The sequence below is a fragment of the Chelonoidis abingdonii genome, chromosome 11, assembly GCF_003597395.2.
Source record: "Chelonoidis abingdonii isolate Lonesome George chromosome 11, CheloAbing_2.0, whole genome shotgun sequence".
NCBI lineage: Eukaryota > Metazoa > Chordata > Testudines > Testudinidae > Chelonoidis > Chelonoidis abingdonii.
Genome location: NC_133779.1, coordinates 7,503,183 through 7,528,607, shown reverse-complemented (window position 1 = coordinate 7,528,607; position 25,425 = coordinate 7,503,183). Strand labels below are relative to the sequence as shown.

General features: G+C 54.2%; 1 protein-coding gene across 1 annotated transcript; it reads left to right on the top strand.

Annotated features, from left to right (window-relative positions):
- The first annotated feature begins 5,000 nt into the window (after positions 1 to 5,000).
- Positions 5,001 to 15,423, top strand: LOC116835242 (putative serine/threonine-protein kinase SBK3). Its single transcript, XM_032797940.2, has 4 exons — positions 5,001 to 5,236; positions 10,183 to 10,366; positions 11,675 to 11,877; positions 12,895 to 15,423. The coding sequence occupies exons 2-4, from the start codon at positions 10,201 to 10,203 to the stop codon at positions 13,753 to 13,755; spliced, it is 1,230 nt and encodes a 409-aa protein (XP_032653831.2). The 5' UTR covers positions 5,001 to 5,236; positions 10,183 to 10,200; the 3' UTR covers positions 13,756 to 15,423.
- The last annotated feature ends 10,002 nt before the right edge of the window (positions 15,424 to 25,425 follow it).

Sequence of the window (25,425 nt, the reverse complement as noted above, 5' to 3'; positions counted from 1 at the left end):
ATGGTCTTCATGTTGAGGATGTGAGGGAGATTCCCAAACCTGAGCCATTCTTTTTAGGTGACAAATCTGAGGAACTGTCCCAGATTGAGGTGTCATTAGAGGAGGTTTTGGAACAAATTGATAAACTAAACAGTAATAAGTCACCAGGACCAGATGGTATTCACCCAAGAGTTCTGAAGGAACTCAAATGTGAAATTGCAGGACTACTAACTGTAGTCTGTAACCTATCATTTAAATCAGCTTCTGTACCAAATGACTGGAGGATAGCTAATGTGATGCCAATTTTTAAAAAGGGCTCCAGAGGTGACCCTGGCATTACAGGCCTGTAAGCCTGACTTCAGTACTGGGCAAACTGGTTGAAACTATAGTAAAGAACAAAATTGTCAGACACATAGATGAACATAATTTGTTGGGAATAGTCAACATGGTTTTTGTAAAGGGAAATCATGCCTCACCAATCTACTAGAATTCTTTGGGGTCAACAAGCATGTGGACAAAGGAGATCCAGTGGATATAGTGTATTTAGATTTTCAGAAAGCCTTTGACAAGGTCCCTCACCAAAGGCTCTTAAGCAAAGTAAGCTGTCATGGGATAAGAGGGAAGGTTCTCTCATGGATTGGTAACTGGTTAAAAGATAGGAAACAAAGGGTAGGAATAAATGGTCAGTTTTCAGAATGGAGAGAGGTAAATAGTGGTGTCCCCCAAGGTCTGTTCTGGGACCAGTCCTATTCAACATATTCATAAATGATCTGGAAAAGTGGGTAAACAGTGAGGTGGCAAAATTTGCAGATGATACAAAATTGCTCAAGATAGTTAAGACCCAGGCAGACTGTGAAGAGCTACAAAAGGATCGCTCAAAACTGGGTGACTGGGCAACAAAATGGCTCATGAAATTTAACGTTGATAAATGCAAAGTAATGTACATTGGAAAGCATAATCCCAACTATATATGTAAAATGATGAGGCCTAAAGTAGCTGTTACCACTCAAGAAAGAGATCTTGGAGTCATTATGGATAGTTCTCTGAAAACATCCACTCAATGTGCAGCGGCAGTCAAAAAAGTGCACAGAATGCAGGGAATAATTAAGAAAGGGATAAATAATAGGACAGAAAATATCATATTGCCTCTATATAAATCCATGGTACACCTATATCTTGAATACTGTGTGCAGATGTGGTCGCCCGTCTCAAAAAAGATATATTAGAACTGGAAAAGGTTCAGAAAATGGCAAAAATAAATTATTGGGGGTATGGAACGGCTTCCGTCTGAGGAGAGATTAATAAAACTGGGACTTTGAAGCCTGGAAAAGAGTCAACAAAGGGGAGATATGATTGAGGTCTATAAAATCATGACTGATATAGAGAAAGAGGATAAGAAAGTGTTGTTTACTACTTCTCATAACACAAGAACTAGGGGTCATCAAATGAAATTAATAGGCAGCAGGTTTAAAACAAACAAAAGGAAGTTTTTCTTCACACAATGCACAGTCAACGTGTGGAACTCCTTGCCAGAGGATGTTGTGAAGGCCAAGACCATAACAGGGTTCAAAACAGAACTAGATAAATCCATGAAGGATAAGTCCACAATGGCTATTAGCCAGGATGAGTAGGAATGATGTCCCTAGCCTCTGTTTCCCAGAAACTGGGAATGAGCAGCAGGGGATGGATCACTTGATGATTATCTGGTCTGTTCATTCCCCCTGGGGCACCTGGCACTGGCTACTGTCAGAAGACAGGACACTGGGCTAGAGGGACCCTTGGTCTGACCCAGTAGGGCGATTCTTATGTTCTTATGTTCCTTCCACACACTATGACCCTCACACACATAGCCGCCTCCACAAACCACACCCCTCACACACATAGCCCCTTTCACAAACTATACCCCTCACACACGTACCTCCCCCCACACACGTACCTCCCTCCAAACATTATACCCCCTATATCTCTTTCCACACACTGCACGCCACACACATGTAGCTCCCGCCACACATTATACCCCCAGTTACCTTCCTCCACACACTATACCCCTGTCACATGTACCTTCCTCCACACACTGTACTCCCCACAAATGTACCTCCCTCCACAAACTGTACTCCTCACACACATACCTCCCTACATACACTGTACCCCTCCCAATTGTACCTCCCACCATGCCCTCTATCCCTCATACTCGTACCTCCCTCCATACACTATATCCCCTACATACCTCCCACCACACACTGTACCCATCACACATGTACCTGCCTCCATACACTATACCACTCACTTATTTTCCTCCCTCCACACACTACACCCCTCACACAAGTACCTTCCTCCACACACTGTACCTCACACACATGTAGCTCCTGCCACATATTATACCCCCCACTTACCTCCCTCCACTCACTATACCCCTCACACTATACCCCTGCCTCCACACACTGTACCCCTTGCACATGTACCTGCCTCAACACACTATACCCCTCACACATGTACCTCCCTCAACACACTATACCCCTCATACTCGTACCTCCCTCCACACACTATACCCCTCACACATGTACCTCCCTCAACACACTATACCCCTCACACACGTACCTCATTCCATACACTATACCCCTTGCACACGTACCTCCCTACATACACTGTGCCCATCCCAATTGTACCTCCCACCATGCCCTGTATCCCTCATACTCGTACCTCCCTCCACACACTGTACCCCTCACACATATACCTGCCTCCACACACTATACCCCCCATACAAGTACCTCCCTCCACCCACTATACCCCTCACACAAGTACCTTCCCCCGCACACTGTACCCCTCAGACAAGTACCTCTCACCGCACACTATATCCCCCCACGTGACTGTACCCCCCACAATCGTACCTCCCTCCACCCATTATGCCCCTCACATGTGTAACTTCCTCCACACATTATGCACCCCACTTACCTTTTTTCACACACAGTACCCCTCACACACGTACCTCCCTCCATGCACTGCACCCTCACATATGTACCTCCTTCCACACACTGTACCCCTCACACACGTAGCTCCTGCCATATACCGTACCTCTCACATATCTCCTTCCCTTCTCACTCTATAACCCCCCACATGTACATCCCTCCACACACTGTACCCCCCACATGTACCTCCTTCTACACACTATACTCCTCACACACATACCTCCCCCCACATAGTTACCCCCCTGCACACATACACACCCCACCCCCACCACAGACATACCCCCCCATACATGGCCAAAGACACGTTCACCCCGCACACCACACCACCCCACATACACACTTGTGTATATACATCCCTCACGCACATACATCCCCACCTATATACCCCCATATGCACACACCCCACACTTATACATGTATACACAGTCCCACAAACACTTATAAACTCCACACATATACACACCCCACATATGCACCTGCCCCACACATATACACCCCCACTCCAATACAACCCACATATAGCCTGAGTCCAACATATGCACACAAGCTGCTCTATATACATCCCCACAAACATATATATATATACCCCATATACACACAAATGAATACACCCACCCACACATATACATCCCACACACACATATACACACAGCCCACACACACTTACAGCCCCACATATACACTCCTCCCCTTATACACCACCCTCCACATATACACAGAAGCCCCCTACATATCCCTACACATATACACACACCAGTCCCCTCTCATATACACCCCCTACATATACACATAAATATACCCCACATACATATATATACATACACTCCCATCCTACACATTCATATACACCCTCACACACATACAGTCCCCCACACACAGTCTCAAACACACAAATGCCACCCCGCAGAGCTACCACAAACAAATGCCCACGCAGGGCACAAGCCAGCACCCACACACATACCACAAACACCTCCCTGCCCACCCACGCAGATGGATGAGCTCCAGCTGTCTGCCTGCCATGGCTCTGCCCGGCATGCTGCGGACAGCTGGTGCAGGGCCATGCGGCTGAGCCCCTGTGCCGTGCAGCTCTCCCCTGCCTGTCACAGTTCCTGGGTGCTCTGGCACTCCCAGCGCCCCCCAGGCTGGCTTTCTTGGGGGGGTTAATTGATAACTGAAGTACATCTAGCCAGCTCTGGGGGGTGGTCTGTTCCAGGCCAGAACAGAAGTGCCCCCGGCCGGGGCAGCCCCAAGTGGGAGCAGGTGTTCAGCTCCCCCCAAAGGGGTCATGCTGTCTATGCTCCATGATTTCATTCACTTCGCTCCTTCTCTCAGCAACTTCACTTCCATGGACTCCCTGACATGGGATTCAGCATAGGCCCAGCAGAGCCAGCCTGCCCATGCACCTGTTTTTCTGTCCCCAGACGCATCACTCTCTAACTATGGCCACACTGAGCATATCTATCTAATCTATCTATCTATCCCTGATACACCCCCTCTATCTATCCTTATACACCCCATCTATCTATCTATCTATCCTCATACACCCCCTTTGTCTATCTTTCCTCATGCACCCCCTTTATCTATCTATCTATCTATCTATCTATCTATCCTCGTACAATCTATCTATCTGTCCTCATACAACCCATCTATCTATCTATCTATCTATCTATCCTCATACACTCCCTTTGTCTATCCTCATACACCCCCCCCCCCTCTATCTATCTATCCTCATACACCCCCTCTATCTGTCTATCTACAGCACAGAGCTCTATGCTGTCTGTCTGTCCCCAGCACAGTGCTCTTGCTCTCTCACTCTCTATCTGGTTGCCCTCGCCCTGCAGCTGCGAGGAGCTGAGGAGTGTTGCTGAGGGCTGTGGGGAGTGGGCTGGGGCCGGATCCCTGCACAGGGCAGTAATGCTGGGTTCATTGTTGTCAGGGCTTTTCAGCGCCAGCCTCCCTGCCTATGTTTGGAAGTCGGCATGAATTGTGTTTGAGTCAATGACACATGCTCTCCGCGAGCGGGAGAGATTATCCCAGCGCAGGACAGCCCCGGGGACAGAGAGCGCGGGTCAGAGCAGGGAAAGTCTGAGTCACAGCTCCAGTTCCTGGGGACTGCACAGCTAGCCGGTGGCTCGCGGCTTGGCCCAGTGCAGGAAGAGACACGGAGACCCAGCAGCACAGAGTCCCTGCATACAGAGCTCACCGACATGGTCCCTGGGTGCATGCCAGCAACAGGATCTCTGCACGGCTCCTCCTGAGAGACGCCAGCCAGGCCCAGTGTGGACACTAGGGTGAGAGAAAGGCTTTAAACACCATCATCCATCCATCATCTAATCTATCTATCTGTCTATCTATCTATCCCTCTATCTATCTATCTCTCTATCTATCCATCCTCACACCCCCTCTATCTATCCCCATACCTCACTCTATCTATTTATCTATCTATCTATCTATCTATCCCCATACACACCCTGTCCCACAGCCCTGGGGAGCTGCTTGCGAATGCCATCATGCTCTGTAAGCTGGAGGAACGGGTGCTGGTACCCATCTCAGGATACAGGTGCATCAGCTGGCTCCTCCTGCCCAGGGAGCAGAAATGCTCTCCCCTCACATGCTGGAGGACAGAGCATGCGGGGAGTGGTGCTGCAATGTCCCCAGGTCTCTGTGGAGGCTCAGGGAGAGAGCCAGGGTTGGATGCCACATTGCTGCCAGTTCTCGCATCAGCAGAGGAGGGTGCCCTAGCACCCAATGGGTGCTGGCTACTCCCATCTCCCTGCTAGGCTGGCACAGGGCTAGGCTCACTCTATGGCAAGGTGCACAGAGCGCTGCAGGGCATGACATAGCGCCTCCCCCCAGCCCTGGCGGGGTGCTGGCTCCATTCCCCCATGAGGGTCTGTGAGTTCTAGAGCTCTGCGCTGTCATTGCGTCTTCATGGCCCCAATCCCGCTGCATGGAGCTAACGGGCCTTTTCCATCAACTAAGCCTCACAGCAGCCAGCATGCTGGTAAATCTGGAGTCCTGCCCTGACTGCAGTGCTGGGGGGAGGGGGGCAGATAGATAGATAGATAAGATTAGATGTCTGTGTATAGATAGATGTACGGAATAGATAGGTGTGTGGAGAAAGTGTGTGAGTATGTGGGGGGAGGGGGGGGATAGACAGTGTATATGAGGAGAGATGAATCAACATCGTCCCCAGATCTGAATAGGCTCCTCTCTGAGCTGCTTAAGGCTGATCAGTGGGCTACAGGCTGTTCCAGCGGCATCTTTCTCAGGGCTGGTCTGTACTGGGATCTTACATTGGCATCACTACATTGCTGAGGGGTGAGAAAAATCCAACCCCCTGAGCAGCATCCTTAAACCAGCCTGACCCCTGGGGCAGACAATGATAAGTCGGGGGGGGGAAATCTTCCATTCATCTAGCTGCCGCCTCCCGTGGAATACACTGACAGGAGAACCCCTCTCATCGCTATAGCAGTGCCGCTGTAGACATAACCTTCACCTTGGTCTGCTCTACAAACTACGTCGCTCAGTGGTAGATCTACATCCCTGAGCCACACAGTTATACGGACCAAAACCCCCCTGGAGACAGCGCTATGTCAATGGGAAGGCTTCTCCTGTCCACATAGCTGCTGCCTCTGCAGGAGGTGGAATCCCTACGCTGATGGGAGAAGCTCTTCACATCTTCACTAAGAGCTACAGTGGCACAGCTGCACTGCTGTCAGTGTAGACAAGCCCTTAGGCCTGGTCTGCACTGTTAGGTCAAAGTGAGGCAACTTACATCAACCTAACTCTGTAAGCGTCGGCACTAACTAGTGTAGCTCCCACTGATGTAAGTGCCCCACTACTGCGGTTCTCGGCCAGAGATACGTGTACCCCTGGGGATACACAGAGGTCTTCCAGGGGTGCAGCAACTCATTTAGTTTCACAACAAGCTACATAAAAAGCACTAGCGGAGTCAGTACAAACCAAATTTTCATTCAGTCAATGGCTTATTTATATTGTTCTATATTCTATACACTGAAATGTAAGTACAGTGTTTATATTCCGATTCATTTATTTTATAATTATATGGTAAAATGAGAAAATCTGCCATTTTTCAGTACTAGTGTGCTGGGACACTTTTGTAATTTTATATCTCATTTTGTAAGCAAGTAGCTTTTAAGTGAGGTGAAACTGGGGGGTACACAAGATAAATCAGACTCCTGAAAGGGGTGCGGTCGCCTGGAAAGGTTGAGAGCCACTGGCCTGCTACACTAACTTAATAACTCCTCCACCACGAGAGGCGTAGTGTTTGGGTCAATGTAGTTCCATTGACACAGTGTCAGCATTGACACTCTATTTCTGACATCGCCTGTTGCCACCTTTCCAAAGCCATCCCGCAATGCCCCAGGCTGACAGTTAAATCAGTGCAAGCGCTCCTGGTGAGGACGCACACCACCGACACAAGGAGCATAGTGTGGACATGCAAAAACATCGAATTACTGCAGTGCTTCTACGTCGATGTAAATTAGGTCAACTTAATTTTGTAGCATAGACTTGCCCTTAGTTTCTACTGTTGAAGCTGGTCTATAGTGTATAAAGACTTACAGGGCCAGCAAGTTTGACTACGTGGCCGGGGCACTTACTGGGATACAAGAGATCTACATGGCAGCAGTAGGATTTGAACCTAGCTCTCCCCTCTCCTAGCCAAGGGTGCTGCCCACTGTGCTAGGGGCTGTAGTCAGGGGGCTCTCCTTGGGGGTTTTCATGAGACAGGGCTGACCTGGCTCAGCACCCAGCTCCAGAACAGGACAGGGCCGACAAAGCCCTGCTGAGCTGGGCACCACACTGCCTCAGAGGGAAAGGGCCGAGGAGCTCTGGTCTGTGGAATCCACTGGAGGCAAGGCACCAGGCTCTGACTGCTGAGTCCTTTGTGCATCCAGCCCTGGTCGCTTGGGTAGGATTTGCTTTTCTGCTTTGGGAAGCCCTTGTTTTGCAGAGGGTGAGACAGACAGACAGGCAGACGGACAGGGGAGAGGACTGGGGCCAGACCCCCTGCTCTCTAACCCTTGCGGTGTTAGAGAGGCTCCAGGGCTGCCCACATGAGTCACACTCGGAGATGCCAGCTCCAGCAGGAGGTCCTGGGAACACAGGCCAGTCACGATGAGCACTACTGAGTACTGAGTAACAGACAGGAAAATCCAGCAGCCTGGCAGGCAGAGGAGCCTCTGTCTGGGTGGGGACAGTCCCAGACCTAGGGAGGCGATTGCCCTGGTTGGGGGGGCCTGGGCTCAGACCCACAACGGGGGACAGTCTCCTCCGTGGGGCCAGGGACACATGCTGAATGGGATCAGGGCCAGGGCCAGATCAGCAGGAAGCACCTACCCCAAACTCACAGGTGACCTTTGCTGGGCGGGCAGCAGGGCTTGTGCACAAAGAGGCACCAGCCTTCCCTCCTGCCCCCACCCCATGCTGCATTTCCCCTGTGGGCATGACTCCCTCTCATCAGCCCTGTGTGGGGCAGCAACAGCACTGGGGGCTTGGCTACCAGGGGCAGGGCTCAGCCCCCTGCTCTAACCATTAGACCTCACTCCTGCTTCCCAGAGCTGTGGAAAGAGCCCAAGATTTCTGGTTCCCAGCCCCAACCCCTAGAACCCACTAGACCCCAATCTCCTCCCACAGCCAGGGGTAGAACCCAGCAATGTTCCCCCTAAATTTTTACGTCCATGTGCGGAATGAATTTTGCTTTGCACACCACTATGGAGTGCTATGTGATGGGGGTGGGGCTGAGGGGTTCGGAGAGTGGGAGAGGGCTCAGGGCTGGAGAAGGGGGTCAGAGTGCAGGGGGCTGAGGGTGTGGGCTCTGGGATGGGACTGGGGATGAGAAGGTTGCGGTGCAGGCTGCCCCAGACTGCAGCGGGGAGAGAGGACTCTCCCCAACCCCCTCTCGCCTCAGCAGCCCAGGACTGGGGGAGAGCTCCTCTTCCCGCTGTGGTAGCTGAGACAGTGGCCAGGGGAGAGGCGCCTCTGCTTGCTGTGCGCCTGCGCAGTCCTTGGTGGCCACGCAGCTTAGAGGGAATTTAGCAGTCAGGAGTCCTGACTCTCAACCCTTCCTGCTCTAACATCTAGACCCCAGTCTTTCTCATCTAACTCTCAGACAGCAGGACTGATGCTACCCACACTGACACCCCAGGCTGTCCGGGGGGGGCAGGGGGTCCCACATGCGGAGGGGAGAAGGGGCCTGCCATGGAGGGGGGAATTGGCCCCGACAGAGGGACACTCAGAGAGTACTTTGCCAGGCACAGGCCTGGTCATGGATTTGGTCCCAGGCACCCCAGCCTTTGCTCCCCAACAGCAGCACTCTGCACAGTTGCCACACCCCATGAGCTGGGGAGCAAATCACTCAACCCCTGCACCTCCCAATGCCCTCCTGGTAGAGCCACTCTGCCCCTCTCAGTGCCCCCCCCGCGCTTGAACCACCCAGCCCTGCCCCTCTCGGTGCCCCTGCTCTAGAACTACCCAGCCCCTGCCCATCTCAATGCCCTCCTGCTTGAGAACCATCCAGCCCCTTCCCCTCTCAGTGCCCCCCTAGAACCACACAGCCCTGCCCCTCTCAGTGCCCCCCCACTAGAACTATCGAGTCCCTGCCCCCTCAGTGCCCCCCCCACCCTGCGCTTGAGTTAGCTGGGTGGAATTCTGGACCCATAAGTCTGAGCCAGCAGCACTCCATGCACAGACACGCATACCTCAGCAGCAAGAGGTGGCAGCAAGTGGGGCAGCCCCCTACCATGCAGCCTGGCCAGGGCTCCCCTCCCAGCTAGTTGTATTACTAATCAATAGCAGGAGGCCCCAGGGGAACAGCCAGAAGTGGAGTCCTGGGGCCGGGGGCCTCAACAATGAGAAGGAGCTGATCCGTCTCTGGGTTTATTTCACTCCTCTCAGCTCAGGCCTGCAAATATCTGAGCACTTCCCAGAGCAGGGAAATTGAGAGCTGAAGGGAATTCACTCAGCTCAGCTGGGACAGAGCCAGAAATAGAACCCAGGAGTCCTGGCTCCTACACTCCCTTAACCACCAGACCCCACTCCCTCCCAGAGCTGTGACAGAACCCAGGTGTCCCAGCCCTTCCCCCCCACCCACTCTAACCCAGGAGCCCCCACGGCCCTCCCTTGGCTCTAGGCCATAGGAGGCAGGTGCGGTGGGTGTCCCGTGGGGGGAGGGGTAAGCTCTCCTTTGACGGGCGCTGCCTTCTCCACTCAGGCACAGGCAGCACGTGGCATGGAGCTCCCTGAGGTGGAGGACAACGCAGAGTTCTTGGAGCGGCTGATGGAGGTGACCTCGCGCAGCCTGCCCCAGCTGGAGATGCAGGATCAGTACACCATCATCAAGGAGCTGGGCAGCGGCACCTATGGCAACGTGCTGCTGGCAGAGCACCGGGAGCGAGGTGAGGGCAGCGCCAGCTGCTTCTGGGTGGGCCAGGCTTGAGTAGCCGCAGCCTGCACTGGAGCCCTGCAGGGAGCAGGGTGGGGACTCGGCAGAGGGCTCTGTCCCCTCCCAGTCAGTGCTGGCTCCAGTGGGGCACTACGAGGCACCATGCTGCAGGGGGTGAGGGCTCAGTAGGGGATGCTCTCCCCAGCAGTCAGTGCTGGCCCAGGGCCCCAGGGGATGCTAGGGGGCCGGTGCTGCAGGTAGGGTGACCAGACAGCAAATGTGAAAAATCAGGACAGGGGGTGGGGGGTAATAGGAGTCTCTGCAAGAAAAACACCCAAAAATCAGGACTGTCCGTATAAAATCGGGACATCTGGTCACCCTAGCTGCAGGGAGTGGGACAGGAACTCAGGGATTCACCCAGTTGGTCTCTGACACCACTTACTTCAAAGTAGCCAGCTCCCTTTTGCTCACTGCTCCTGGCACAGGCACCGACGGCCCCACGCCACCCAGCAGGTGATCCATTGCCACTGCTATGCCAGCCACTCGGACACCCGCAGAAGGGAGTGATCCCACTCGGGGCCCTCTACACCCAGAACCTACTGACACAATGGGACTCTCTGAGCCCACCCACGGGGCCCCTTCATCCCCTCTGTTTGTGCCCAAGCATTGCCCCCTGCTGAGACACACTGACCTCCACTTTGTACCAAGCCCTGCCCCTACTGGGACACACCAACCCCCAGTTTGTACCCAGTCCCTGCCCCCTGCAGGGGCACACTGATCACCTTTGCATCCAGGTACCATTCTGCCGCTGCTGGGACAGACTGACACCCACTTTGTGCCCAGGCCCCGTCTCCTGCTCAGACACACCACCCCCTATTGAGATAGACCGACCCCCCCCTTTGTACCCAGGCTACACCCCCTGCTGAGGCACGCTGACCCCCTCTTTGTACCCAGGCCCTGACCTCTGCTGAGACAGACCAACCCCCACTCTTTGTACCCAGGCTCCATCCCCTGCTAGGGCACACTGACCCCCCCCCACTTTGTACCCAGGCCTCACCCGCTGCTGGGGCATACTGACACCCTCCTTTTCACCCAGTCCCTCCTCTGCTGGGACACACTCACCGCCCCCCTTTTATTGAGACCCCAATCCCAGCTGAGACACACTGACCCCTACTTTGTACCCAGGCTCTGCCCCATGCTGGAACACAATGACCCCCCTGCTTTGTGCCCAGGTCCCACCCCCTGCTGGTACACACTGACCCCACTTTGTAACCACGTCCTGCCCACTGCTAGGACACACTGACCCTCCCTTTTTACCCAGGCATGGCCCTGGCATTGAAGCTGATGCCGAAGGAGAGGACGGAGCGGCGGGAATTCCTGCGGGAGTACTGCATTGCGCTCTGCCTGTCTGCCCATGCCGGTTTTCTGCGCACTCTGCCCATTGCCTTCGAGAGCCCCACCCATTTTGCCTTTGCCCAGGAACTCGCGCCCGCTGGGGACCTGTGTGCCATCGTGCATGATGGGGTATGCTGGCATGAGGCAGGGTGGCAGGGGGGTTCTGGGGAGTGGTGATCAGGGGATGGGGCATCAAATGTCAGCAAGGCCATTGAGCAGGGGATGGGATGGGGAGCAGGGGCATGGGGCATTGGGTCTCAGTGGGGGCCTGTGAAGCAGGGACCTGGGGAGTGGAGGATGGGGGATCGGTGCTGGGGGTCTCGGGATTATGTGGCTGGGGGCTCAGTGGAGACGATTGCTGGGGTACAGGGTCTCAGGGTTCCTGGGGAGTAGGGGCTGGTAGGCTGGGGTCTCACAGTGGGGGAGCAAGGGATGCAGGATGGGTTCTCAGCAGGAGGCCTTGGGACCTGGGGTGCAGCACGGGAGATGCTGGAGGGGACACTGGTGTGCTGTGGGGTTACAGTACAGGGCACTTTAGGGTGCTGAGGGGGTGGGGCTGGAGGGAGCACAGAGTCCTGTGGGGGGGAGGGGCACTGTGACGAGGAGGTCTCCAGAAGGAGCGCTGTGTTGGGAGGTCCTAAGAAGGGGTGCTGGGGTGCAGGGGAGGTCCCCGGAGGGGGTTCTGGGCCCTGTGTGGGGGAGGTCCCTGGTGGAGCGCTGGGGTGCTGTGCAGGGGAGGTCCCCAGAGGGGGTGCTGTGTGGAGGTCCCAGAGGGGGCAGTGTGCGCTGTGCGGGGAAGGTCCCTGGTGGGGTGCTGTGTGGGGAGGTCCCAGAGGGGGCGCTGTGAGTTGTGTGGGGGAGGTCTCCAGAGTGTGGGGAGGTCCCCAGAGGGGGCGTTGTGTGGAGGAGGTCTCCAGAGGGGGCGCTTTGAGCTATGCGGGGCAGGTCTCCAGAGGGCACGCTGGGACGCTGTGTGGGGAGGTCTCCAGAGGGGGCACAGTGCACTGTGCGGGGAAGGTCTCTGGAGAGGGCGCTGGGGCACTGTGTGGGGGAGGTCCCTGGTGGGGCGCTGTGTGGGGAAGTCCCCGGGGGAGGCTGTTGGTGGGAGGCCAGGGCTGCCCTTGTGTAACCCCCGTGCCCCCACAGGAGGGTCTCCCAGAGGCCCAGGTGAAGCGCTGCGCAGCCCAGCTGGCTGAGGCCCTGGACTTCATGCACAGCAAAGCCCTGGTGCACCGAGACATCAAGCTGGACAACGTGCTGCTCTTCGACTGCGAGTGCCGGCGAGTGAAGCTGGGCGACTTCGGGCTGACGCGGCTGGAGGGCACGCCCGTCTGCGCCATGTCGGGCACTCTGCCCTACGCACCGCCCGAGCTCTGCCTGCTCGAGGCCTCGGAGACGCTGGAGCTGGACGCCAGCCTGGACGTGTGGGCCTTCGGGGTGCTGCTCTTCTGCCTCGGCACCGGCTGCTTCCCCTGGGACGTGGCTGTCAGCGCCGACCCCCAGTTTGAGGAGTTTGGCGCCTGGCAGAACAGCACAGTGCCAGCGGAGGCACCGGCGCCCTGGAGGGCTTTCAGCACCGCCGCCCAGGAGATGTTCCGGCGGCTGCTGACCCTCGACCCCAATCGCCGCAGCCCAGCCATCGAGGTGCACAAGTACCTGACCCTGGTCTGGCTGGCAAGCAGCCTCCGGGAGCTGGATGGTGCCGGGGGACTGGGGGGCCAGTGGCACAGCCAGAGCCTGGCCAGAGAGCAGCATGGTCAGGAACAGCCCCAAAGCAGCCCAGGCGCTGCCTGGGGCACAGCCCCCCCAACCGAGAGCTCTGCCCAGGCTGGGGGGAGCAGGCCCCAGTCCAAATTGGGAAAAGAGGTGGTGGGAGGGGAGGAAGAAGCAGAGGGAGGAGGCACTGACAGGAGCAGAGAGGGAGGGGAGCCAGCACCCCCTGCCATAGTTTCCCTCCCCTGCCAGCCCCCTGTCTCCTCGGCCCCCATCCCGATCAGTTCCTGCTGAGGATCCCGAGACGAAGGAGCAGCCCGGGGCTCCCTGCTGGAGCTGCACTTGCCACAGCCAGACAGGCCCAAGGGCTGGGCTCAAGGAGCCTGTTCCCCTCCAAAAGCGCCAGCCCCTGCTGGGTGGGCAAAGGAGCCTGCCTGCATCTACAGCAAGTCATGGGTGATGAGCCCGGCCATGGGGGCCATGCTGAGGTCAAGGTGACCCATTGGCCAGGGGCTCCCAGCGCAGGGCTGTGGCTAAGGGGGCGAGCGCATGGCTGGGCTGGAGCAGCAAGGGGTACCCAGCATGGTTGGGGAGGGACTGTTCCTGGGCCCTGGGCCCAGCTTGGGTGTCCTCACTGGGACAAGTGGAGAGGGGTCGGAGAAAAGCTACAAGAAGGATTTGTGGGCTGGGAACCTCCTGGGCAGGGGGAGGCTGAAGGAGCTCATTGGATTCAGTGTCTCCGTCCAGAGGAGGGTCAGATGAGCTGTGATCCCAACCTCTGGATACCTGCCCACGGAGGAGATTTCAGAGAGCAGAGGGCTCTGTGCCTCCTCCGGGCGCAAAGGCAGAGCCAGACCCACTGCTGAAGCCAGACTGATGCAGGCTGGGAATAAGGTGCAGATTTTGGATGAGGAGAACTAATGCCTGGAGCAGCTTCCTGCAGGGTTGGGGAATTCTCCTGACTCTGCTTTATAAACTTTTCTCACAGATCCACAGGATTGGGGCTATGGCCCCAGCTCTGTAACAGTCCCTGGGAGGAGCCCGTCAGTGTGCCAGACCCACTCTACTCTTTCTCCAGCGTAAGCCACATGGCCTCACCGCCTCCTGAGGCTGGACCTCTGGGCCGTCAGCCCCTCTGCACCACCCAGTGAGCTCTGTTCAGGGAGTCCCACTGAGCCAGACCCCTGAGGGAGACTTGTACAATCATAGGGAGCAACACACCCCTCCACCAGCCTGTGCAGGGACACACAGCCAGCGCTGTCACACGGGCGGGTTTATCAGTCGACTGGCCCCCAGTGCAGGAAGCCCTTGGTGAGCACAGAGAAATGACGGTTACATTTGAGGTAGCCAGAACTCAAAGTTGTGTCCCTGTGTCACTCAGTCTGACCTCCTCCCTCAGTAGAGCCCTGCACAGACACAAATTTCTATCTGTGGATGCAGATATCTGCAGATAGAAACCGGTATCCACTGAACCACAGGTCTCCCCCGGGAACAAGCAAGAGGCCCCCAGTGCTCGGCCTGGGTTAGCCCTGAAGGACACATAGACCTTGCTTGTCACAGAAGCTTCTATTACTTTTGGAAATTTAAGAGTGGAACTTGTTTGTGTGGGGGGGTGTTCACCTGCTTTAACCTTGTAAATCACCGCTCGATTCCCCTTCCTGTGAATCAATCTTCAGGTAGTTTATTACAGGATTGGCTACAAGTGTTCTCTTTGGTGTGAGATCTAAGGTGCAATTGACCTATGGCGAGTGACTGGTCCTTTGGAAGTGGGAGTCACCTAAATATGGCTCCCCCACGTGGCTTCAGGGATCCATGTGGTGGAGGCAACCACCAGATGACTCCTACCCTCCCTGACATACTCAGGGATCCCATCATGGTGACCCCATGCCCCCCCACCCAGCCTCAGGGATCTAATGGCAGCAGAATCTGAGCATCCTTCATCCAGAGATTCACACACACACGCATACAGGGATGTAGTGGCAGCAACACCCACCTACAACCCATCTCTGCCCCCTCTGAACAAATTCAGAAATCCTGTGGGGGCGACACCCAGCTCTCCCCTGCCCCCTCGCTGGCCTCAGGGATCCAGTAGAGGCAGCGGCAGCATCTGGCCACCCACCAGCCAGAACCATGGATCCATTGGTGTCTTCATCTGGCTGCCCCCCCACGCCCACACTGGCCTGAGCGATCCAGTGGTGGTGACACCAGGCCTGCCCCTCCATCAGGGATCAAGTGGCAGCAGCAATGGGCTGACTCCACCCACCACCACCCTTGCCAGCCTCAGGTTTGCCATGCTGGTGGTGGCACCCAGATACCCCGACTCCCTCCGCCAGCCTCAGGGATCCAGTGTCCATGGTACCCAATGTCATGAGATGAGGCCCTGAAACGTAAACCCTTATATCAGAGTCCTGGTATGAGGCCTAAGTATGAGGCCTGGGATGAGGTCTGAACTAAAGTAATGGTCAAGACTTTGCTAACATAAAGCAAGTTAAGCTGTGAGCCAGAGGCAGGCCCTGCTCACAAAAGTTGGCAAGAAGAAGGCTGCTAATATGACGTATACACATATCTAAAGCACAAATAGGCTAAACATATGCCAGGATGGCACCAGAATAGTCCAGTACAAACACATTCCACAGAGATCATGAGGAACAGGCTGACCCATCTTAAAAGACAGAGTCAGAAGGATAATATGATGGATAGAGTTGTTTGTTCAAACCAACACGTACCAGCAGAGAGGAAGCACCCCAACACACAGAGGGGTTGTACCTCAGTATGTCAGGAGTGATGTGTAATTTGTTTGTGTCTGTGTATAAGAATCCACACCTGAGGAGGTGTCTCTGTCCAGTAAAGGGGCCAGCGGAGATTCCAGCCACTGACTGAGCTGCGTCCATCGTCAGGGAGCACATATGTACTAGCAGAACCGTAGACATCTGATCTGGGGAGCTAGAGACTGCGTTTCGTTTGACAATAAACCTGGTCGGGTGCCTTTGTACCTTATCAGAGTCTGTGGTCATTGGAGGTTCTCTCGGGGTCTGCTGCGTCAGCGATCTACGCAGAGCCAGGGCAGCACACAGAGGGAACACACGTACACAGCTGACTGTTATCAACATTGAACAGAGCAGAGCACCACACCGGTGACGTCTGACGTTACCCAACTCACCCCATGGAACGAGTCACCGAAATACCTTGAGAGAACCTGGTTCAATATGGAAATGAAGCTCCCTCCAACCACACATCCCTAGTTGTCACCTGTCACCCCACATAGGCTCTTATATGGGGTACAATCAAACAATGACACCCCATATTTAACAGGGACCCCACCTTGAAAGCAATCTTTTCTGAATCCCCTCCTCCGGCCTTCAAACAACCCTCCAACCTCATCATCAGAAGCAAGTTCCCCACAGACCAGGACCTAGCAATAACAACTAGAGTAATGCAATGACTGTGTGCTGGAGCCGTTGTGTTGGAGAAGTGGGCAGTCTCCGGCCGCGCCACTCTCCCCTCCCTGGCTATTACACAGTGTGTGATGCTCCTACACTTGGCAATGTGTGCAGGAACTGGGAGCAGCTCCCTTGCGGTGTAGACGCCCATAGCAGCCACACATCATGTATTGATATCCTTGGTGGGGACACCAAGCACCAGGAAATGAGGAAGCAGCTACAGAGCCATGGTTACCTTCCCTAGAACCATGCTAAAAACACAAGAGGCTGAAACCAGACAGAGCTGGGCTGAGCACCCTGAGTCTGGCTGGTAGCCCAGGGCTGCTAGGGGGATGGGGTGTGACTATGACCAGTGGTAGCCAGGCCTAGCGGAGCTGCGCAGCACATACACCTGGCTCTAGTCTGGGGGAATCGTTCTGTAGCCTGTGGGACTTGGCAAAAATTCCCACTTGACAAGCAGCTCCAATTAACTGCTGGGACTCTGGGCCTGATCCAGCAACCCTCTGTGATGGAGTCTGTTTATACAGGGGCCCCTTGTCTGGTACTGAGATGCGGCTGCCTCTGGGGTAGGAAATAGGGGCTGTTTACACAGGAACCCCTCACCTGGTGCTCAGATGCAGCCACCTCTGGGGTGGGGCACAGGGGCTGTTTACACAGGAACTCCTCACCTGGTGCTCAGATGCAGCCCCTCTGGGGTGAGTCCTGTTGGCTGTATGGTAGTTTTCACTATCTCATTGTGCCCTGTTCCTGTCACTGCTGTCTGCTCTCTCTTCCAACTGCAGCTCTGCAGGTCACTAGCCAGGAGTCCTGCCGCCCGGAGGCTGAGTGCCCCCAGCAAGCCACAGAAAGGCCAACCCATCTCAGCAGGATGCCGAGTGCAGAGGATCCAGGACCTGAGGCCAGTGAGAAGCAGGATGGAATCCCTCTGCTCTCCCAGCACCACAGCCTCCTGGGGGCCCGTTTCCACTTTTCTTCCCAAACTCTAGGGCTGTTTAACCAAAAGCAGGGACAGCCCAGTATGACAAAGTGGGGGATTTTCTTGTTTTTTCCTTGTTTTCCAATGGTTTGCATTCAGAGGGGGTGGGACTCAGTTTCCCCGGGTGTTACTGGTTTAATGTGGTGAGGGGAGAGGGAGTTTGTTTTTATAGAGGACCAGCGAGGGAATTTGGGATCCCAGCCAATAGCCTAGAGGACGGATATCTCAGCGACTGATGACCCAGAGGCCCAGCTCAGGAGTCATAGCCGGTTCTGGCCATTGGGAGAACAATGGGCTGTAAAGAGAGGGGGCAAGAGGACAGAAGAGAGGAGACGAGGCCCAGGCGACCCTGTTTACGACCTTATTTACCTGGATCGAAGACAATGGACAGAAGCGGGGCTTGGGGCTGGTGATATCAGATGCCCAGCTGAGAAGCAAGGGGTCTCTGGGCTGGAAAGAAGGATCAGGCAGAGCCCACCTGGATGCAGGGGAGACTTAGATGCGCTGTGCTGAGGGAGGCCAGGCCTGAGGCCCTTACAGTTTCCTGTGCTGTGTTCAACGCTCAATAAACCCTCCTGTTTTATGCTGACTGAGAGTCACTCCGGTCTAGAGAACAGGGTTGCATCATCCCCTTCAGGCAGGGGGGTCCAGAGTGAGTGGACTCCAAGAGGACTAGAAACAGGTGTGCTAAGCCTCCGAGAGGTGCGGTTCCAGAGGTGGAGGAGCCTGACCCCAAGAGAGAGTAGACCCCTAAGAAGGGCTGTCACACTGAAAGGGGCACCCACACACACATACAGATCGCAAGGGACCAAGAGTGGCACGATCTGTGAGTCCGTGTCACCCAGATCCCAGGGCTCTGGGAGCTGGGGCTGCAAGGGAACCTCAAACACTGCTAGACTTTGGCAGATTCATGAACATCAGTGACCCTGGCAGGCCAGGCAAAGGGGACCTTGATATCCCCCGCAATGACCCTGCACCTCACTCCAGAAGAGGAACCTTCCCCCGATCTGGGAATTGGTGTCTGGCTCAGATGCTCTGCCCTGCTGGGAAATCCCCTGGGCCCCATGCTGTGTGAGGATTCCCCACCCCGCGCTAGGGGAACTACCTGCTGGTCCCTACCAGGGCACCCCACTGTTATAAATAGATAGCTAAGGGTTAATGTTTCTTTTACCTGAAAAGGGAACCAAACACCTGACCAGAGGACCAATCAGGAAACCGGATTGTTCAAAGCAGGGGAGGGAACCTCTTGGAGTATTTTGGCTTTGTCTTGTCTCTTTGCTTTCTTTGCTATGATGAAGAACAGCTTTTCTTTCTATCTCCAAGCTTCTTTCTACCCTGCTGTTACCAAGTTGTGAGTACAAAAGGAAAAAGCAATAGGTTGATATTGTAGTTTGTATTTACATGTGTGTACTTTGCTGACTGGTTTAAATTGGCTATCTTTTGAATCAGACTGTTTATTCCTATTTTCTTATAAGCAATAGCTCTGTATGATCTCTTAATGTAGAGTTGATATTCTAATGTAATTTTCTTTTCTTTTATATAAGTTTTTCTTTTTAAGACTTTGCTTGAGTTTTTCTCTGGGTAGATTAAGGGCAAGGGAGGGATTCTCTTGTGTTTAAATCTACGGAGGGTAGCTCAGCAGCACCACAGAGTTGGTGGGAGGGGGAAAGAGAGATAGGATCATCTCTGTTTCCTTTGTATTTGGGTTTGTCTTCTTTGTGGAATAAGAGACATGCTGTGACGAACTGGGACTGTTCCTATATTTTGCTCTGAATACTGTGTTGGTGCCTCAAGTGTCCCCTAGGCAGTTCTTAAGTATCTGGCAGAGCAAAGGGCCAGTGCACCTAATGCCTGGCCAGTCTGTCTCCTAGAACTGATGGCCTGAGCCCTCCTCCTGCAAAGTGCCAACTGCAGGTGTTGGAGACAAAGGGATCAGGTGACCTCCTGGCCGGGAAAGGAGCTGAGCAGAGAGGAGGGCTTGTGAGTCTGGACTGCCTGGGGACAAGGATGTGAAGTGCAGACCTAGGGGTCTGGTCACTGCCCCCCAGAATGGACCCGGCGAGGGGTCTTGGTTCGCTGTACCTACAAGCTCTGTTTTAGACCCTGTTCCTGTCATCGAATAAACCTCTGTTTTGCTGGCTAAGAGTCACGTCTGACTGCAAGTGGGGGTGTAGAACCCTGTGGCTTCCCAGGACCCGCCTGGGGCGGGCTCGCTGTGGGAAGCCCACGGAGGGGCAAGGATGCTGAATGCTCCAAGGAGAGACCCAGGAGGTGAAGACGTGTGAGCTTCTTGCCCTGAAACAAGTCTGCTCCAAGGAGAGGAGGCTCCCCAAAGTCCTGACTGGCTTAGTGTGGGAGCAGTTCCAGAGCATCGCCCAGGGACTCCGTGACACATTGCTTCTTGGTATTGTGATGTAAGAGATAGCATCAGCTCTCTCAGGTTAGCCAGAGAGGAAAGTCTGGGTGGGAGAGGGAGGGGGAAGGGAAGTGGAGGATTTCCTTTGCCGGTAAACTCAGAGCTTCTGGGTCTTGGGGGTCCCCCCAGGGAAAGGATTGGGGAGACCCGGGAGAGTTGATCAGGTACTCCGAATCCTGATTGGTGGCAGCAAGATCAGATCCAAGCTGGTAATAAGCTTGGGGGAGTTTCATGCTATGCCCCCAGATTTTGGACGCTAAGGTCCAGAATTGGGACAGAGGCTTATTACACCCCCCATCAGCATACGCCTTGTTGCCAGCCCCATGGCACTCATGGGGCAGGAGAGAGGCCCCCAAACTCCTGCCATTGGGTTCAAAACTAGCCAGACACTCACTGTGTTGTGATAGGGAGGCTGTGATTCTGCCCTCCCCCACAGTCAATATTTTCCCACCTGCCCCCCATGGGATTATGCCCCTTCACCTGAGGATGCTTTTATATAAATAATAAGGCAAAATGCAATCAGGGCTAACCTGTGTAGGGTGCAGGGGTCTTTCCCACCACTGGAAGGACACATGCTGCCCTGAGATGGGCCTTCAGTGACACACAATTAGCTGCATTTCACATCTGGGAACGTTGATGGTGGTACCAGGGTCCGTTGTGGGGTTTATAAACAACGCGCAATTCTTAAAATAGGGGAGCAGAGATCACAAGAAACCCCTGGTAATGTTTCATCTCTGACCTCTTCAGCCTCTTCCAGGTGAGGGCACCTACCTACCCACTAGATGGGGCTTTGCAACAATCCCACTGCAAAACTCCACCTTACCTATTGCTTCCATGTGTTTCCATGCCCAGACCTGAAGAACAACTCTGTGCAAGCTCATAAATTCTCTCCTACCAACAGAAGCTTGTCCAAAAACAATATTACCCCGCGCCCCACCGACCCACCCACACCCACACCCACACCCACACCCACACCCTTGGCTATTTTTTCCAGACACGCATTAATGCTGCCATCTACTGGCCAAAGCTACAAATGCAACTGTGAAAATTTGTCTTGCTTTTGTCAAGGTTTCATGAATTTCTTCGTCCTGTGGAGCTGACTGTAGCAGACAGACTGTCTCACGGACACCTCCCCTGCCATTAGCACCCATGTAATAGCCCTGTGACCACCCCCACAACAGATTGTTCTGAAAGTCAGCATAAGGAAAGGACTGGTTTCTCAACAGGAAAAAAAAATCTCCCACTTTGGTTCTGTTCCCCTAAGTCACGACAACACCCTGACACCCCCACTCAGCAGGAAATCTGATGCCAGCCTCACCTAAAAACAGAGACCAGAGAGCCAGGGTTTCAATTCTCCAGCATCAGCCAGAAACGAAACTTCAGTATGCTTTGCGGGGCTCAGGGCACTGGGCTACAGGGCTTTTTAATTATAGGGGTCTCAGGTTCCGATCCAGCCCCATGCCGGGGGAACTGGCTAGTTAGAAATAAATCCCCAAGGTACAAACTGCCCAACTGGGCCCCACAAACTGAGAATAATGGTCCCAAACATGAACCCTTACTCACAATAACCCCTCAATAGCTAGGAGCACATCGCAGCAGGTTTATAATGCACAGCAGCAGGACTATACAGCGTTGCCAGTTTGTGGAATTTTATCATGAGTGTTGCAATATCTGATGTTTTTCTTAACACTCCAGCTCCTGGAATTATGGGATTAAATGGGAACCTCAGTTTTCCTTTGTAAATAAAAACAAGTTCCTCACCCTTATGGCTGTAAAAAGAAGCTAGAAAACATGAACCTACAGTTGTTCTACATGGAGACACTCGGGAAAATTAATCCCAATTAACTTTTAAAGTAGATTAGTTAAACCGCATTAAACCCCCGTGTGGATGCTCTTATTCAGAATTTAAGTGGAGTTAATTTGATTTAGCTCTCTCTAGGTCAGGGGTAGGCAACCTATGGCATGCCTGCCAAAGAGGGCACACGAGCTGATTTTCAGTGGCACTCACACTGCCCGGGTTCTGGCCACTGGTCCGGGGGACTCTGCATTTTAATTTAATTTTAAATGAAGCTTCTTAAATATTTAAAAAACCTTATTTACTTTACATACAACAATCGTTTAGTTATATATTATAGCCTTATAGAAAGAGACCTTCTAAAAATGTTAAAATATATGACTGGCACGCGAAACCTTAAATTAGAGTGAATAAATGAAGACCCGGCACACCACTTCTGAAAGGTTGCCAACCCCTGCTCTAACTGGTCCCCCAGGTGTGACCCCCCATTACTTGATCAGGCCTCAAGGCCTGACATAGTTCCACAGGGCCAGGCCTGTGGCCTCCGCGACACCAAGTCTGGGCCATCAGCACCAGTGTTCTGCCTCTCCCCAGGGCCCCCAGTGGCACGGCCAGGCCAGTTCGGGAAACAGGTCCATATTCAGGGCTCGTGCCAAGCTCTGCAGCAAACCATGCACACCCCAGTCCCAGAGCTCCTCGCTCTGGCCCAGAGCAGCAGCTGCCAGCCTGCCTGCCCTCCCCATCCTGCTCTGTCCCCTCCCACAGGGTCAGTGGGGCCAGGGGAGGGGCTGCGATAATGCTATAAAGAGGGTTTGGAGAGACTCAGCTGAGAGCCCATCACTGGGGATCCCGTGTGAGCGTCTGTCAGAGAGTGACAGCACCTCCTCCTCCTGACCTTGGAAACACTAGTGAGTCCCCCCACCCCCACCCCGGCACCTCATAAATCATAGAATCATAGACTATCAGGGTTGGAAGGGACCTCAGGAGGTATCTAGTCCTACCCCCTGCTCAAAGCAGGACCTATCCCCAACTAAATCATCCCGGCCAGGGCTTTGTCAAGCCAGGCCTTAAAAACTCTAAGGATGGAGATTCCACCACCTCCCTAGGTAACCCATTCCAGTGCTTCACCACCCACCTAGTGATATAGAGTTCCCTAATATCCGACCTAGACCTCCCCCACTGCAACTTGAGACCATTGCTCCTTGTTCTGTCATCTGCCACCACTGAGATGGGGAATTTCCCAATTTTATAGAGACAGTCTCAATTTTGGGGTCATTTTCTTATATAGGCACCTATTACCCCCCACCCCCTGCCCTGATTTTTTACACTTGCTGTCTGGTCACCCTAACAGAGAACAGTTGAGCTCCATTCTCTTTGGAACCCCCCTTTCAGGTAGTTGAAGGCTGCTATCCCATAATGCTCCTGGGTATCTGAGCCCGAGAACAGGGCTCAGAGCCAGGAACCCACAGAGACCCCTCCCTCTGACCTAGCCAGGGGTGAGAGCTGAGCCAGCCTGACTCAGCAGAGCCAGCACCCCATGGAGAGGAGTCAGAGAAAGGAAGTTTCCTTTCCAGTGTAAAAGCAGCAACTCAACCCTGAAGGGATGTGTCCCACCATGCTCTGAGTGACTGTGACATTACCCAGGGTACAATCTAGACTGGTGGACAGCTGTGTGCCCTCAATTCTCCAACCTGGGATGCCTTTTACACTGCTTTGCCGTGTTAGCAACCTCTCCACGTCTGCCCAACACAGCCTCCAGCTGGACATGCACAAGTCCCTGGGGCCAGATGCAATTCATCCGAGAGTGCTGAGGAAGCTGGCGGATGTGATTGCAGAGCCATTGGCCATTATTTCTGAAAATTGTGGCAATCGGGGGAGGTCCCAGACAATTAGAAAAAGTCATATATAGTGCCCATTTTTAACAAAGGGAAGAAGGAGAATCTGGGGAACTACAGACCGGTCAGCCTCACCTCAGTCCCCAGAAAAATCATGGAGCAGGTCCTCAAGGAATCCATTTTGAAGCACTTGAAGGAGAGGAAGGTGATCAGGAACAGTCAATATGGATTCATCAAGGGCAAGTCACACCTGACCAACCTGATTACCTTCTGTGATGAGATCACGGGCTCTGTGGATATGGGGAAAGTGGTGGACGTGATATACTTTGACTTTAGCAAAGCTTTTGATACGGTCTCCCACAGTATTCTTGCCAGCAAGTTAAAGAAGTATGGGCTGGATGAGTGGACTATAAGGTGAATAGAATGGCTCGGTGTCTAGTTACTGGGCTAGACGGACCATTGCTCTGTCCCAGTATGCCCGTTCTTATGTTCAGAGCATTGTAGATCTGTGGAGTTTGACCTGCCCCTTGTAGAGAAGGGTGCACATCTTGACTCTTCCTCTTCTACTCCCCATCCCTGTCCCCGTCAGCTCTTCCCTTCAGTGTCCCTCTCCCTCCCCTTTAGCCGCTCCCAACCTAATTAAACCCCCCCAAAAAACAGTGGCACTAACCAGGAGCGGATTAGATGTTGGTGAGGCCCTGGGCCAGAGCAAGTGGGGGCCCCTCCTTACCCCTTCCTCCTGCAGTCGCCCTTGTCCTCCCCCCACTCCACAGGGGCTTTCCCCACTCTGCCTGCCCGGCACTCCTGCTACTCCCCGGCCAGAGTGCCAGGCATGCTGAGCAGGTTGGAGCATGAAGGGTGCCCATTTTTCTGGGGGCCCCCAATTCGCCAGGGTCCCTGACAGGGGTGGCTCTAGGTATTTTGCCGCCCCAAGCATGGCAGGCAGGCTGCCTTCGGCGGCTTGCCTGCAGGAGGTCCCCTGTCCCACGGATTCGGCAGCGTACCTGCGGGAAGTCTCCAGTCCCGCGGATTCGGCAGCAGCCTGCGGGAGATCCACCGAAGCCACAGGACCAGCGGACCCTCCGCAGGCATGTTGCCGAAGGCAACCTGCCTGCTGCCCTCCCCGCAACTGGCAAAGCGCCCTCCGTGGCTTGTCACCCCAGGCATGCGCTTGGCATGCTGGTGCCTGGAGCCGCCCCTGGTCCCTGACCATGGCTAATCCACCACTGGCCCTAACATGCCAGTTGCTGGCATCACATTGCTGCCGCTCCCCCCACCCTATGTGTGTGCCTGGGGGGTCAGCTTTTCAGGGCTGGGCCTGTACCATGCTTAGAACAGCAGGTCCTGGGCTGTGTGACTGGGGCTTCTTGGGCCAAGGGAATAGAAATAACAGTAACTAAGAAACTGCTCCCCTGCACCATTTGCTCCCTCGCTGGCACTGAGGATGCCCATGTTTCAACACCAAAAACATGTATGAAGATTACAAATTGTTAATGTGTGTG